We start from the raw sequence: 14,373 nt of genomic DNA on the forward strand, positions 1-14,373 counted from the left end.
TGAGAACACATGGACACAGGAAGGGGAACATCACACTCTGGGGACTGTTGTGGGGTGGGGGGAGGGGGGAGGGACAGCAATAGGAGATATACCTAATGCTAAATGACGAGTTAATGGGTGCAGCACACCAACATGGCACATGTATACATATGTAACAAATCTGCACATTGTGCACATGTACCCTAGAACTTAAAGTATAAAAAAAAAGTCAAAAAGAAAGAAAGAAAGAAAACATTTAACAAGTAGTCTTTAAAAGACAGGTTCTAGTTCCATCTACTCTGACAAGCCTCTCTAGGTGGAATCACTGAACTTTACACCCCCAGTTAGAGCTTCCAACTTAAAATTTCTTTCAGGGAAAGAAAAGTAGCTACAGCTTTGCTTTGATATGTTTTCCTCAACGTAAAGAATTTCCAGTAGACCAATTCTTTTTTTTTTTTTTGAACAGAAAGAAAACTGTTTTATTACACAATTAAACTTGAATGTGACATGCATCATAGTCAATCTGCTTAAGAGACTGCAGAGCCAGAAAGATGGTCACCAAAATTAGTCCATAAGTAGAATAATGTACAGCACCATGTCACAGACCAATTCTTTTCAAACTTTCCCACCAAAGTAACAATGATTCAGAGAAGAGTAAACATTAAACTCTGAAGTGTAGGAGTCCCTGTTGCCTTGAAACAATTACAATAAGCATAACATCTACTAGCAGGCTTGTCTTTCATTTTAGAAATTCATGAAGGTTTTATATTATATTTCATAATAGAACCATATTTGTATCTGAAATGTGTAAATGAAAAACAGCATTTCTGTTCCCAAATCTTGGTTAAAAAATTGACATACTATTATTTAATCTTGTGACTTCTAGCACCCAGGGCACAAAACCAGACCAGATGACATTACTTTTTCAGTCATTTGTACTGGAAATAATAAAGAAAGAAACTGGGTGATGGGAAGGGAAAAGAGAATGGAGATTTTGTGAGGAAGCTTGGGAAGGAGAACTGAAGAGAAATGCTAGCCTTGGAAGGAAGATCTAGTGGCGTCCACAAAGCAGGAGAGAACTGAGGCATGTACAAGTTACCAACAAAGCAGGACCTGGAAAAAGCCTGAACCAAGAGGTGGAGGAGCCTTAGAACTGGGAAAGCATTAAAGATATAGAGAATAACTGTATGAGGAGCAAAACAACCACTGGCTACAACTTGGCCAAACCAGTTTACAAGCATATTAAAGAAAAAATTTTTTTAAGGCTAGTCAAGGGAAGCAGTAGGAGTTACAAGCATATTTTTGAAAGAACAGGGAAAGGTAATTCTAATGCAATGGTAGTAGGCAAAAAATCAGTTAATGGAAATCAATAAAATAGTATTCATATTACTAATGTAAATGTATAAAATATCACTAATAGTACCCAGTGAGCTATCTTCTTAAAAGTTTTATTTTAGTGAAACTGAACAGTATTTATGCGGATTGACTTGCTGAGCATCCACCCCCACCTACTTTTATTGCATTGTACTCCTTTATTGTACAGATTGGAAGCATTAAAAGCTACATTTCTTGGATTCTTTTGCAGCTAGGGTATGGATGCAAATTGGCCTCTACCAATCAGATGCCCTCACAAAAGATCTGGAAGGCAGGCGGGAGGCAGAGGACATCTTTCTTTTCCTTCTGCTTTTGCTAATAACAAGGATGATGATGTAGAGACATTGCGTTTTTTGATCTAGCATTTGGTCCCTGGGTGCAGAGAGGCCCTGTGGCAATGACTATGATGAGAGCTTCCAATTCTTAGATTTCAGTTTTGGCACTGTATTCTGAACTTAAAAGATTTAGTGGTTCCCTCCTGAAAGTTTAGCCTAGAGCTCACTCCTCTAGCCCTTCTAATGACTTAAAGTACCTTAATATTCTATATTAAACTCCTCTCTGCTTAAAATGGCTGAAGCGGGTTCTGTTTCCTCTGCCTGATATAGCTTTCATCTCTCATTCTTTCTCCCATTTTCCTTTTTTGGTCTTAAGCTTCAACTAATTTCTTCCAATAAAATGTCACAAATCCTCACAACTAGGAAGAGATAACCTGGCTCTACCACAGCAACTCTCACATATTCTATAATAATCTGTGTTTCCCTCACTAGACTGAGAGCTCTTTGAATGCACAGAGTATTCCCAAGGCCCTTATTAAATGTTTGCTGACTTCCCACTGCCCTTTGTCTACAGATAGTTGCCCAGGGTTAGAGAGAGGAGTTGCCTTGTCTGCTTGCAGTACATACCCACAGAGGATAGCAACATCTTCTCAAGAAAGCTCTGAGAAAGATCAGCAGAGAGGACCAATCACTGTTCCTAGAGGCAGGACACCTAGGTTCCAATGTAGTCTGCCATTGCTTTAGTGTGACATATTGGATATACCACTTCATTCTGGCTACCTGGGCCTCAGTTTTCTCATCAGAAATAAGTGCTCTCAAACCACTTTCCACAGTAAAATTCTAATTCTAGATATATATCAATCTTGCTCACATCTCTCTCTCATGGCACTACCCCCTGTCCCTCTGGTTTGTTTGTTGATTTATTTATTTATTGAGACGGAGTCTCACTCACTCCATTGATTGACTGATTGATTGATTGATTGAGACGGAGTCTCACTCACTCTGTCGCCCAGGCTGGAGTGCAGAGGCATGATCTCAGCTCACTGCAACCTCCACCTCCTGGGTTCAAGTGATTCTCCTGCCTCAGCCTCCTGAGTAGCTGGAATTGCAGGCTTGTGCTTGGCTAATTTTTGTATTTTTAGTAGAGAAAGGGTTTCACCATGTTGGCCAGGCTGGTTTTGAACTCCTGACCTCAAGTGATCTGCCTGCCTCAGCCTCCCAAAGTGCTGGGATTACAGGCGTAAGCCACTGTGTCCGGCCATCCTCCAGTTTATTTTTAAAGCTACTATTTGCTAAAGGCCTTGAAACAAAATTACTTTGACTTTGGAAGAAGATAGTTCCTTATTTAGTCTTGAACAGACACATTCCTTTTAGCCAAACAGGTGGGTGAAAAAGAAATCAGCTTGGGAGAGCAGGTCTATCAGGTTTCTCTGGCTCTCCTCTTGTAGGTAGAAATTCATCTGGGCCTGTTTACATTCTGAAAAAGGTCAAGTTCTGAAATACTTTTGGAAGCAGCCCAAAAGAAGGCTGCTATACCCCCCACAGGGTTGGGACACACATTGAGAGCAATTAAGAAGACCTGAGGTGAACCAGTTATGCCATTTAAGAATTTTATGCATCAAGAAAGGTTTAATTGTTTCAGTGAGATTAAAATAACAACTTCTCATATTCAGATAATGCGTTATAGCTTGCACACTGTTTTCTTCCACACTAAACTTGTGCTGATAACATCTCTGAAAATTGCATAAGATAGGCATCTCTATCCCTATTATAAAAATAAGGCAACCAAGGAACAGAGAAGTGGCTTGCTCATCACATACCTGGTTAACTAGCATTTAGAAGAACCAGGAAGGTTTCCTGACTCCTACTTTAGATTTTTTCCATTGCAATCATTCTAATTATCTCCATCTAGTTAAGAGAAGCGCTCTCCCTTTGGCCTGGAATGAATGGAGGGAAACTTTCCCCTTAAGGAATGCCCAATTTTTATGTTAATAAAAACTTAGCCCAGCAGTTGTATTAAGCTAACATTAGCTGACACCTCCTCTGTGTCACACATGTACAAGATGAGTCAGATTTGATTCTTGATCTGCGGGAGACAGACACAGACAGATAATTACAACCCAGTAAGATAAAGACTATGCTAAAAGCACATGGGAACCCAGAGGTGCCCTGAACTCTGCCTCGATGGGCTAAAGAACGCCTCTAAAAGTTAATAATATTGAAGCTGATTTTGTTTTTTACTGAGTATAACTTATGCTACTTCAAATCATTTTACCTCTCTGTTCCTTATTTGTCTCATTTGTAAAACAGGGCTAGAAATACTGGTTTTGTCTAATATAAGTGTACAAATCTTAAGAGTATTGAAGCTGATCTTAACGGAAGGTTCCTCAGAGCTTTTTCTAACAAAAGTATCCAAGAAGTTCTTTTATTTTCAGAACCAGGACTACAGTGGTGACCACAGACCATTTCAGAGCTGCTTCAGAACTAAGCTTTGCTGAAGGCAAAGCTCCTAATTCGGGGCTGTTTGTGAATCCTCTGCATAAAGGTTTGCATGAAGGAACCACTCATTTCCTTCCTTAAGAAACAGCTTCCAAGGCATAAAACGGACAGACACTCTGATAACACTATTAAGGCAAGAGGAAAGTCAGAAGTACAGAGTGTAGAATCTGGTCTCCTACCAGAAAGTTTCTGTTGCCTATTCTCCATTCTTGCTGCCACCTTGCTTGTTTAAGATTCAGAACTTGAACTAATGTGACGGCCCTCTCAGTGGATTGCTGCTTTCAGTATTCTCCGGTATCTTTTTCATACTGCCACCAAGATTTCATGTCTGGTCAACAAATATGACCTTGTCTCTCCACAGATTAAGACTTCGTTGGTTTCACCTCACCTGCAGTGTCAGTCATGTAGCATACAAAATGCTGCCCATGTAGCCTAATTAGTCTTTCCAGCCCCATTTCTCACTACTTTTTACTCACATTCAACGACCTTTTTTTGGCCAATGTCCCATTCTCTCATACTACCAAGCTTTTGACCATGCTGTTTCTTCTCATTAAAATGCCTTTTTCCTCTTTCATTCAGCAAACTTGCTCCTCCTCCTTCAAGAGTAGGCTAAAGTGACACTAATACTTGGAAGCCTGCCCTGACCACCCCATTAGCAAAAAAACACCCTCTGTGTTCTATTTTCCTATACTACCACATCCACCGCCCCCACAGCTTTCCTCTTTCATATTGTTTATTCCTCTGTACTAAAAATGTTAGTATGTCTCTCCATTAGGCTGTCTGTTCCTTGGGGACAGGGACTGTGTGTTGTTTGTTTATCCCAGCACTGTGATCTTCATGATGCAGCAAAGCAAACATAATGTCCTCCTGTTTTATGAATATGAGACATAACGCCTCTCACATTTCTGGCAAGAGTTGCAGACCTGTAAATCACTTGTTATTTAGCCTCTTTCTGTTTAGCCAGCTCAAGACAGGCATAGGGTAGACATCTGACTTTCAGACGTCACTGTTGTATCCTGATTTCCACCCTGCAGTGATAAGCCCATGTAGTCCTTCCTCCCACAAACATTTATGTGTCAGTCAGGCACTGTCCTGAGTATAGAGTGTAGACCTATAGTATAGAGACCTGCCCATTGTCTCTTTGAGTATAGACCTGCCCATCTGGCTCTACAGAGTGCATTAACTATGTAACTTCAGGTCATTTTACCTTTTTGAACTTCAGTCTCCTCATTTGTGAAATGATTATGTATTGTAATCTCTTCAAACTATAATCCTGCTCGTGGTAAGGATTAAAGGGGATACAGGTTGAATAACCCTGATCTGAAATGCTTGGGGCAAGAGGTATTTCAGATTTTGTAATATCTGCATTATACTTATTCAGCATGCCAAATCTGAAAATCTGAAACCTGATATATTCCTATGAGCATTTCCTCTGAGCACCACATTGGTGCTTTTGGATTTGGGATACTTAACGCATAATTAATGTACAAAGACTAGAATAGAACTCAGCACACAGCAGACGATGCTTATTATCATAAAATTTTGCCAAGTGATATTATAAAAATGTAATTCACTGTCTCATTGAAAATTTATAAGTATATTTTGCTTTTTTTTAACAATATGAGAATTCTCCTAAAATGTAACATATACCATATTTTTTGTATATTAAATTTTATTTTCAGTGCAACTACAAAAAAAAAATCTTTCCAAAAATAAAAGAAGCTTTTTAGTACTTTCCTTAAACTCATTCATCTATTGATTTTTTTTGTCTTTAAAAAAATTTTGTTTCTTATATCTCAAACTTGTCAAAAATGGCTGCTTTGGTGGGGCAGAAAATTTTTTTTTCTTTAAAAACAAGTAAAAATTGTTCAATTTTGTGATTCACACTGCACTTGAAGAAGACTTTGTCCTGAGATAGAATGTTTCAAGGTTTCTGATACACAATGGCTGAAATGGATGAGAACATCAAGGATCATAATGGAAGCTTATAATCCCAGGAGTAATGGCTGTTGGTAGTATAAATGGGGAGGAGCAGGAATGAGAGATAAATAATAGTTACTATGAGCACAGGTTTTGTTTCTGTTCCAAAGTAGTAAGGACACATGGCACAGTTTGAGAGACACCAATACAGAGATGACAGGAGCCAGAGAGGTCAAATCCAAATCAAATGATGTATATTGAAACTTTCTGGATTCATAAGGCCATGGTTGACTGGCTCTCATAGACACCACACATCTGAACTTTGTTAATCACAGTCATTTACAGATGAGAAATTCAAGACAGAGAGAAAGAATACCTTGCTCAAAGTCACACATACATACACACACAATTTATTGGCTAGGGACACAGGGATAAATATATTCCTACTAGAATGTAATCTCCACAGGGCACAATTTTTGTCTGCCTTTTTTTTTTTTTTTTTTACTGTTTTATCCCTGGCACCAAGGACAGGGCTTGGCATGTAGCAAATACAGTAAGTTTTATTGTAAAATAAATGAATGCATGATGAATCAACAAATGAGATAAGGTCTTTGCTTTTGAACAGTTCATATCTAATTGAGAAGAAAACCATGGAAACAACTGCAGTACTGTGTGATATATGATATGATACAGGCGCAAAGTGCCAGGGGAGCAAATAGAAGGGGGCCTTTATATTGGGAAAGCCCTCCAGGAAATGGTGATGTCTGAGCTGGGTCTTAAGAGGAAATGGAAGTAGCCAGGCAAAAGAGAAGGGTGATGGCAAAGGCAAAATTTTAGGAGATTACAATGCTGAATAAAGGTAGGGCAGGAATTCTTTGTGCCATGGACTCTGGCAATCTGGTGAGGTCTATGGGCCTCTTCTTTTAACAGTGTTTCTTTAAAATGCATAATATAAAATACATAGGATTACAGAGAAATCCAATTATGTTTACATAGTTATCAAAACTAAAAGAACTTTGTGATATAGTAATACATGTGCTTTATTAACAAGGTCTAACTATAGGTAATAACTATTGTAGGTCTGGCACAGTGGCTCACGTCTGTACTCCCAGCACTTTTGAGAGGCTGAGGTGGGTGGATCACTTGAGGTCAGGAGTTCGAGACCAGCCTGGCCAACATGATGAAACCACATCTCTACTAAAAATACAAAAGTTAGCCAAGAGTGGTGGAACAAGCCTGTAATCCCAGCTACTCAGGAGGCTGAGGCAGGAGAATTGCTTGAAGCCGGGAGGTGGAGGTTGCAGTGAGCTGAAATCATGCCACTGCACTGCAGCCTGGGCGACAGAGTGAGACTTTGTTTCAAAAAAAAAAAAAAAAAAAATCAAAACAAACAAACAAAAACCCCTAACTATTGTAATTTCAAAGAAATCATAGTTATAAGTGATATTCTAAGATATCTGCAATGATGTGATATGGAAATACCTGTGATTTCTATTGTTGACAATATCACAGGTACTATTACTAGGATCTACTGCCTATATTCATAATGAGAGGAAATATGTTAAATTTTAGCTAGAGGTTGCTAAAAATAAAGATGTAATTATTTTCCTATCCAAGGCCACTAACCCTGAGTTTGAACTTTTTTTTTTTTTTTTTTGAGACAGAGTCTCGCTGTCGCCCAGGCTGGAGTGCAGTGGCGCGATCTCGGCTCACTGCAGGCTCCACCCCCCGGGGTTCACGCCATTCTCCTGCCTCAGCCTCCCGAGTAGCTGGGACTACAGGCGCCCGCCATCTCGCCCGGCTAATTTTTTGTATTTTTAGTAGAGACGGGGTTTCACTGTGTTAGCCAGTCTCGATCTCCTGACCTCGTGATCCGCCCGCCTCGGCCTTGAGTTTGAACTTTTCATGGATCCCTTGGGTGTTTAAGGACCCAATGTTAAAAATGCCTGGCCCTAGGTGCATTAGGAAGGCCTGAGTTGGTGGGAATGCAGAAGGAAGAAATCTGTCAGAAATTTAAGAAAGAACAAGTTAGGGATCTGATGATTTGACAGTGGATAAGGAAAAGAGAAGTATCTATCTAGGTTGATACTCAGGTGGCTGGACTGGGGAATTTACGATAGGCAACAAGTTCAGAAAAGCTTTCATGTTGCTTAAACCTTTAGGCTTGAGAAATAAATATTTATCAGTTAAGATAATTAACAGATCCTGCCATGATTTGAAAGATTTGTGAAGAAAGGAGCACACCCGGAAGAGTCAGACATGCTGCTGGGTAGGTGAGGAGAGCATACCTTTCAAGCTCAAGTGCATTGCTCTTTCTACTAGGATGCTGACTGCAAATGTTCCATCCGACTCAGCAGGGCCCTCCTGGGTCAGGCAGACTTCAGCTGTGGTGCTGCTGCAGGGGACCTGGGTGGAGGCAGGAGACTTCTGGTGGCAGGAGACGACTTCTGGTGGAGAGAGCTGGACCTCATCATTCCTTCTGGGGAGCTGCTCAGACTCACTGTGGCTGCTGTAGTCCATGGAGTCCAGCTCATGAGTGGGCTCAAGGTGTGAGGAAAGAGAGGAAAGAACCACATGAACTCGCAAGGCAGCTCCTGAGAGGTTGGAAGCGTTTCGTCCAAACAGAGGGTACACACCTAAAAGAACATGGAGAAGAATAAGGCTAGTCAAGCAGGAACCAAGACCAAGCTTGGAGGAAATACTCACTGAGGGTGCTGTGGTCCTTTCTCCTATGAAAGGTCTACAAACCCCAATACACCAATTTGCAAAAGAAACTATGAAGCTGATAGAAAACATGAAAACTTTTACCCTGCCGTAACTATCTTCCATAGTGAAAAGTAGGCTGGGTGTGGTGGCTCACACCTGTAATTCCGGCACGCTGGGAGACTGAAGTGGGCGAATTGCTTGAGTCCAGGAGTTCAAGAGTTTGGGCAACATGGTAAAACCCTATCTCTACAAAAAACACAAAAATTAGCTGAGCATGGTGGTGTGTGTCTGCAGTCCCAGCTACTCAGGAGGCTGAGGTGGGAGGATCACCTGAGCCCAGGAGGTTGAGGATGCAGTGAGCCATGATTGCACCACTGCACTCCAGCCTGGGTGACAGAGCAAGACTCTGTCTCAAAAAACAAAACAAAATAAAACAAACAAACCAACAAAGTAATGAAAACAGTAAGATCTCTGATTTGAAGCCAAAGCCAAATGACTACCAGGCAGGGCTGTTGCGGAAGGGATTCATGCGCTGAGAGGCAACAAGACTTAGAGAAGTCTAAGATTTGATGAAATCAAGAGTGGTCTATTTTCTCTTGCTCGTGTCTCGTGGGCTCCTGTTTTTCGACCTTCTCCCTATCACGAGGCTGTCTTGACACTCAATTTAGCTATGTTTCACTAGGGTTCTGGCAATATTTTGGGGGGCTGGGGGGGAAGTAGGAGGTTATCAGGAGACCAGAAAGAAATATAAGGGAGTTAATATTTGTTGAGTGTTTTTCATATGCCAGAATCTCAGAGGAGTTAAATAAACTGCCAACATCAGTCTGGCAGTAAGTGGCAGGTTTAAGCCCAGAGACTTGAATTTTACTAACTTGCTGAATATTAAAATGAGATTTATAAAACAGAAGGTACTAATAGTTCCTTCTGAATCTCAAAGTTTGCTTCAATAGACTCACTTCAATTCAGGAAAATGGAGTTAACTGATTAATAGATGGCAATAATATGAAACCTTTCCTGTTTCAGATAACCAGTTTTCTTCTCAAAGCAATGTGTAAATTATTATGATTATCAAAGGAAAATAAGGGCAGGTCATTACAGGCGGGAAGACACCCAAAAGCAACACAGTTAAATCCTTATCCTCAGGAAAATTAACAAAACATGGAAGTAAGGTTGGATGGATGGCTTGACGCATTCAACAAACACATCAAATGACATGCCTTGTATAAGGCCCTTGCACAAGAGGATAAAAAGCTCAGACAAGAGGGATATGGAGAAGTATGAGGGAAATGGATGATCTGAAAAGCTAAATACTACCTTTGGTAGCACTCAATAAAAATAAGCATTTGTGCTTGAGTTCCTATACTTAGATCTATATTCAGTGTCCTAAACCTACTTTCTTCAGCAGAATGAAGCTAAAAGCCTGTCTTTATAAACTTTAGTTCAAGTGAACTTGGTTCACTTCAAGGACATTTTCTGTAGTCCCTTTGAAGGGACTCTAGGCCTGCCCAGATAAAACAGAGCACATGGCATTTGATGTGCTCAACAGAGCCTGATTTACACCTGTTAGATCCAGAAAGAACCAGAGAATTTGGGATGATCACCTAGATACACTCAGTTCTCCTCTAGCCTGGTCCACCCACTCAACAATAGGGTCAGAGCATAGGGCTAACAAAGGGTCATGACTCAGTTTCTTCGACTGTAGAGTGGGGGAAATAACAACTAACTGGACAGCAATATTAAGCTGAATAGAGATCATATTTGTAAAGAATCTAGTCTGGCTACCTCTAATTCATCTTAACTACAGTCACTAGCTTTATTTTTCTAAATGCAAAGCTATACACTCCTCTTGTATTCAGAAACCATTGTACTAGTTTTCCATAATTCTCAGGAAAAAAGTCCAAACTTCAGCCGAGAAGAGAAGGCTTTCAACACAGTACTCCTGCCTACCTCCCTAGCTTCATCTCTAATCACTTCCCAATCTATATATCCTAAGATGCAGCTGTCTGAAATTACTATAGTCCCCAAAATCTATCAAACTGCTTCATTCTCCTGTACTTTCACCCATGCTCTTCCCTTCTTTAGAATATCTCTCTTTATCCCTTTCCTTGACTTATACCTACATCCTTTGAAACTCAGGTCAAGTATCACTTTCACTGAGATGCTATCCTTAGAGGTGTTGTGTCCCTGTGTTCCCATAGCACCAAGAATACCTTTTTCATAGTTCTGATGCTTCATTGTAATTATTTAGTTACTATTGTATTCTCCTATTAGACTGTAAACTCTTTAAGGTTAGGAACTAGCTCTTACTCATCTTTGAATTCCCAGGTCCAAGCATATGTATCAAGTACTAAACAAATGTTTGAAAGAAAAGCACTCAGCACAAAAATGCCACCTGCAAAATGTTACCCTTTTCTCTTCTGCTCTGTTTATTACCATACAGATTTTCTTTATGGTTCCAAGATGTGGTGACCAGAGAGGAAGAATACCCTGGTCCCCGCAGTAGGTATGCTTTTCCATATAATTAATAAACTAGCATTCTAGGTGATCAGATAGGCTCTTATATATGTGGTTACAAATAGTTCCCTAAATTCATTCATTATTTCATAAGTGTTAACAATGTTCTAAGCACTATGTTAAATGCAAAAATCTGGTGAGTTTGGAGGCACTCTAGTGCTATAAAGTTCAGAGCCAATTCTTCGACCTACGTTGACCCCACCACAGTACTGGAATGAGGTAACACCCTTTCTTAAGCAGGCAGTGGAACTTTAAAAACAATCTCTTTAGGGATGAGTTCATGTCCTTTGCAGGGACATGGATGAAGCTGGAAACCATAATTCTCAGCAAACAAGAACAGAAAACCAAACACCGCATGTTCTCACTCGTAAGTGGGAGGTGAAAAATGAGAACACATGGACACAGGGAGGGGAACATCATACACCAGGGCCTGTTAGGGGGTGGGAGGCTAGAGGTGGGATAGCATTAGGAAAAATACCTAATGTAGGTGATGGGTTGATGGGTGCAGCAAACCACCATGGCACGGGTATACCTATGTAACAAAACTGCACATTCTGCACGTGTACCCCAGAACTTAAAGTATATATATATAAAATCTCTTTAGTTACAAGAGGCACTACTAAATTATTATTAATCTTTCAGCGTGCAATAATGGAAGGAACACTTACTAGTCTGTGACCCTAGGCAGGTAACTCAATCTCTCTGAGCCTCCTTTTTTATGAATGTAAAATGGGTATAATACCTATCTCACAGGATTGCTGGGAGGGTCAAGTAATGTCTGACAGAGTGTCTCGCATAGTGTTTGACACAGAGCAGGTGCTCAAACTACAAGAGTTGAATTGGGCTCCTCACTTACCACTGACAGTTAGTGTCCTTGCTGACCTCTCCCCAAGTCTGGCCAGGTCCACATAGGCTGAGCCAATCCAGCTGTCTGTCTGATGCGGTCTCTCCACACTGTCATTGCCATAAGCTCGCCACACTTGGATCTCTAGCCTCTCCTCCCTGAAGTACCAAAGCAGTGATGGGCCCCTGGTGATTTCTGCTCTTTTGGATGCCTTGAAAGGAACCATAATCTGCTTTTTGTTTACAGATTCCTTAGGCTTCTTGAGAGGGGTCCAAAAGGCTTCATGATCATAGAACTTGTAGCGAAGGTAGCAATATGTATTCCTATGAATGTGGTTATGGCCAGCAAGCAGCACGCAATGGATGGGCAGCCACAGCCTTGGGGTGGAGATGGTGACAGTGGCTGGCTCCCCTTCATCCATTCTGACAAAATCTTTCAGGCTGTTCTCAAAGCTCCAGCCCAATAGCTCAGCAGCTTCCAACACCCGTTCTCTATCTCCACGATGTGTGAAGGAAACCGAAAGCTCCAGACCACCCACGATCTTCTGCATGAGCTCCAAGCCATGAGGTAGGCCCCCGTCTTCTGGTAAAATGATAGGATACCATCCTGTGATCCCTTATGGGAGAAAAGAAAGATTCTCAATTATAGTCTTAAAAGTAAATAAAAAACAAGTTACTTACTCTCCACCCCATAGTGTCCCATCATCCTGGCTCAAGACAGAACAGAAAACATACCCACAGTGAGTTGGAGTCTGTGTTCATCTGACCACTGAGAGGCAATGAGATTAGATGGGAAGAACAAAGGCTAGGAGTTGGAAGATCTGAGTTCTCTTTGGCTATGGCTAGAACTAGTGGTGTATTATGAACAAGCCATTAATTTCTCTCAGATTTGGTTTCCTTACCTCACAAATGGGAAAACTGATGCTAGTGCTGTCTCCCAAAGTTGTTATGATTGTCCAATGAGATAATGGTTTAGAAAGAGTTTTGATAGAGAAGTGCTTTAAAAGTGTGAAATGTTTATGGTACTATGAGTGCAACAGAAAAGGCAGGGGTCAAAAGAGATCTGGGGTCTAGACCCAAGTCTTCTACCAAGGGAATCGGCACTTAGAGAACACATACCAAGGACCAGGTGCTAGATTTCAAAATCTTTCTCTATTGCCCAGGCTGCAGTGCAGTGTCACCTGTAACTTTGAACTCCTGGGCTCAAGTCATTCTCCTGCCTCAGCCTCCTGAGAATATAAGACTATATGCGTGTGCTACCACGCCTGGCCATTTTACAAGAAAAGGTTTGTGGGTTTGTTTGTTTGTTTGTTTTTTGTAGAGATAGGGTCGTGTTGTGATACCCAGGCTGGTCTTGAACTCATGGCCTCAAGTGATACTTGCACCTTGGCTTCCCAAGGTTTTGGGATTACAGGAGTGAGCCACTGCACCTGGCCCAAAACTACTCTTTATTAAATATCTAGTATGTGTCAGAAATTCTGCTAGCCCTTTACAGATATTATTTCATTTAATTCCTCTGATAACCCTGAGAAATTTTGAGGACTAAATGGGATAATAATCCTTATTTTACAGATGAGAAAGTGGAAGCTCAGAGACCTGTCCAACTTATTACTGCTACCAAGTAAGAGAGCTAGAATTTGACTCCAGGTCTAGCTGGCTCTAAAGTCTACATTCCACCTAGTATAGGTTCACACTATCTTATCTGAAACCTTTAAGGCCAGATTTATTTCTGAATTTAGAATTTCTCAGGTTTTAGAAAGGTAATAGAGTACATAAACTGAATATTATATAATATTATATATCAGGGCCCACAGATAGTAAATATTTTAGGCTTTGTGGGCCATATGGTCTCTACTGCAGCTACTCAACTGGGCTACTGTGGTAATAAAATGGCCACAGACAATATGTAAATTAATGGGCACAGTGTGTTTTAATAAAAGTTTACATAAATAGGCAGTTGCCTAAGTCTCGTATCATCTGAGGTCAGATTTGGCTCCTCAATGAGTTAAAAAACGTCTATTTTCAGGGTCTTTTGGATTTTGGCATTACATAAAATATTGTGGAATGATAATATTCACAGCAATTTTCTGAGAAACGTTTTACTAAGTATATTTTACAAATGAGAAGATTTAGGCTTATTGAGATTAATTTGCTAAAGATTACTTAAGGTTTTATGACTTTTGGACAGGTATTTAACTTTTCTGGGTGTTCTTAGTTTTTCTCTGTGAAATGAGGAGGCTGAAAATTTTGATCTCTAAGGCTC

At 40.5% G+C, this 14,373-nt stretch overlaps 1 protein-coding gene across 10 annotated transcripts in view; it reads right to left on the reverse strand.

The window, feature by feature from the left end:
* C2CD3 (C2 domain containing 3 centriole elongation regulator) overlaps nt 1-14,373 on the reverse strand; it is a 164,046-nt gene that overhangs the window by 54,084 nt on the left and 95,589 nt on the right. For 9 of the 10 annotated variants that reach the window (XM_058446740.1, XM_058446742.1, XM_058446741.1 and 6 more), the window contains 2 exons: nt 12,124-12,726; nt 8,336-8,683 (listed from right to left, as the gene is read on the reverse strand). In XM_058446740.1, the coding sequence (XP_058302723.1) occupies nt 8,336-8,683; nt 12,124-12,726 (951 nt within the window). The remainder of the gene's footprint in view (nt 1-8,335; nt 8,684-12,123; nt 12,727-14,373) is intronic. The other variant, XM_058446744.1, reaches the window with a different exon arrangement.

The sequence above is a fragment of the Hylobates moloch genome, unplaced genomic scaffold, assembly GCF_009828535.3.
Source record: "Hylobates moloch isolate HMO894 unplaced genomic scaffold, HMol_V3 SCAFFOLD_11, whole genome shotgun sequence".
NCBI classification, from domain to species: domain Eukaryota; kingdom Metazoa; phylum Chordata; class Mammalia; order Primates; family Hylobatidae; genus Hylobates; species Hylobates moloch.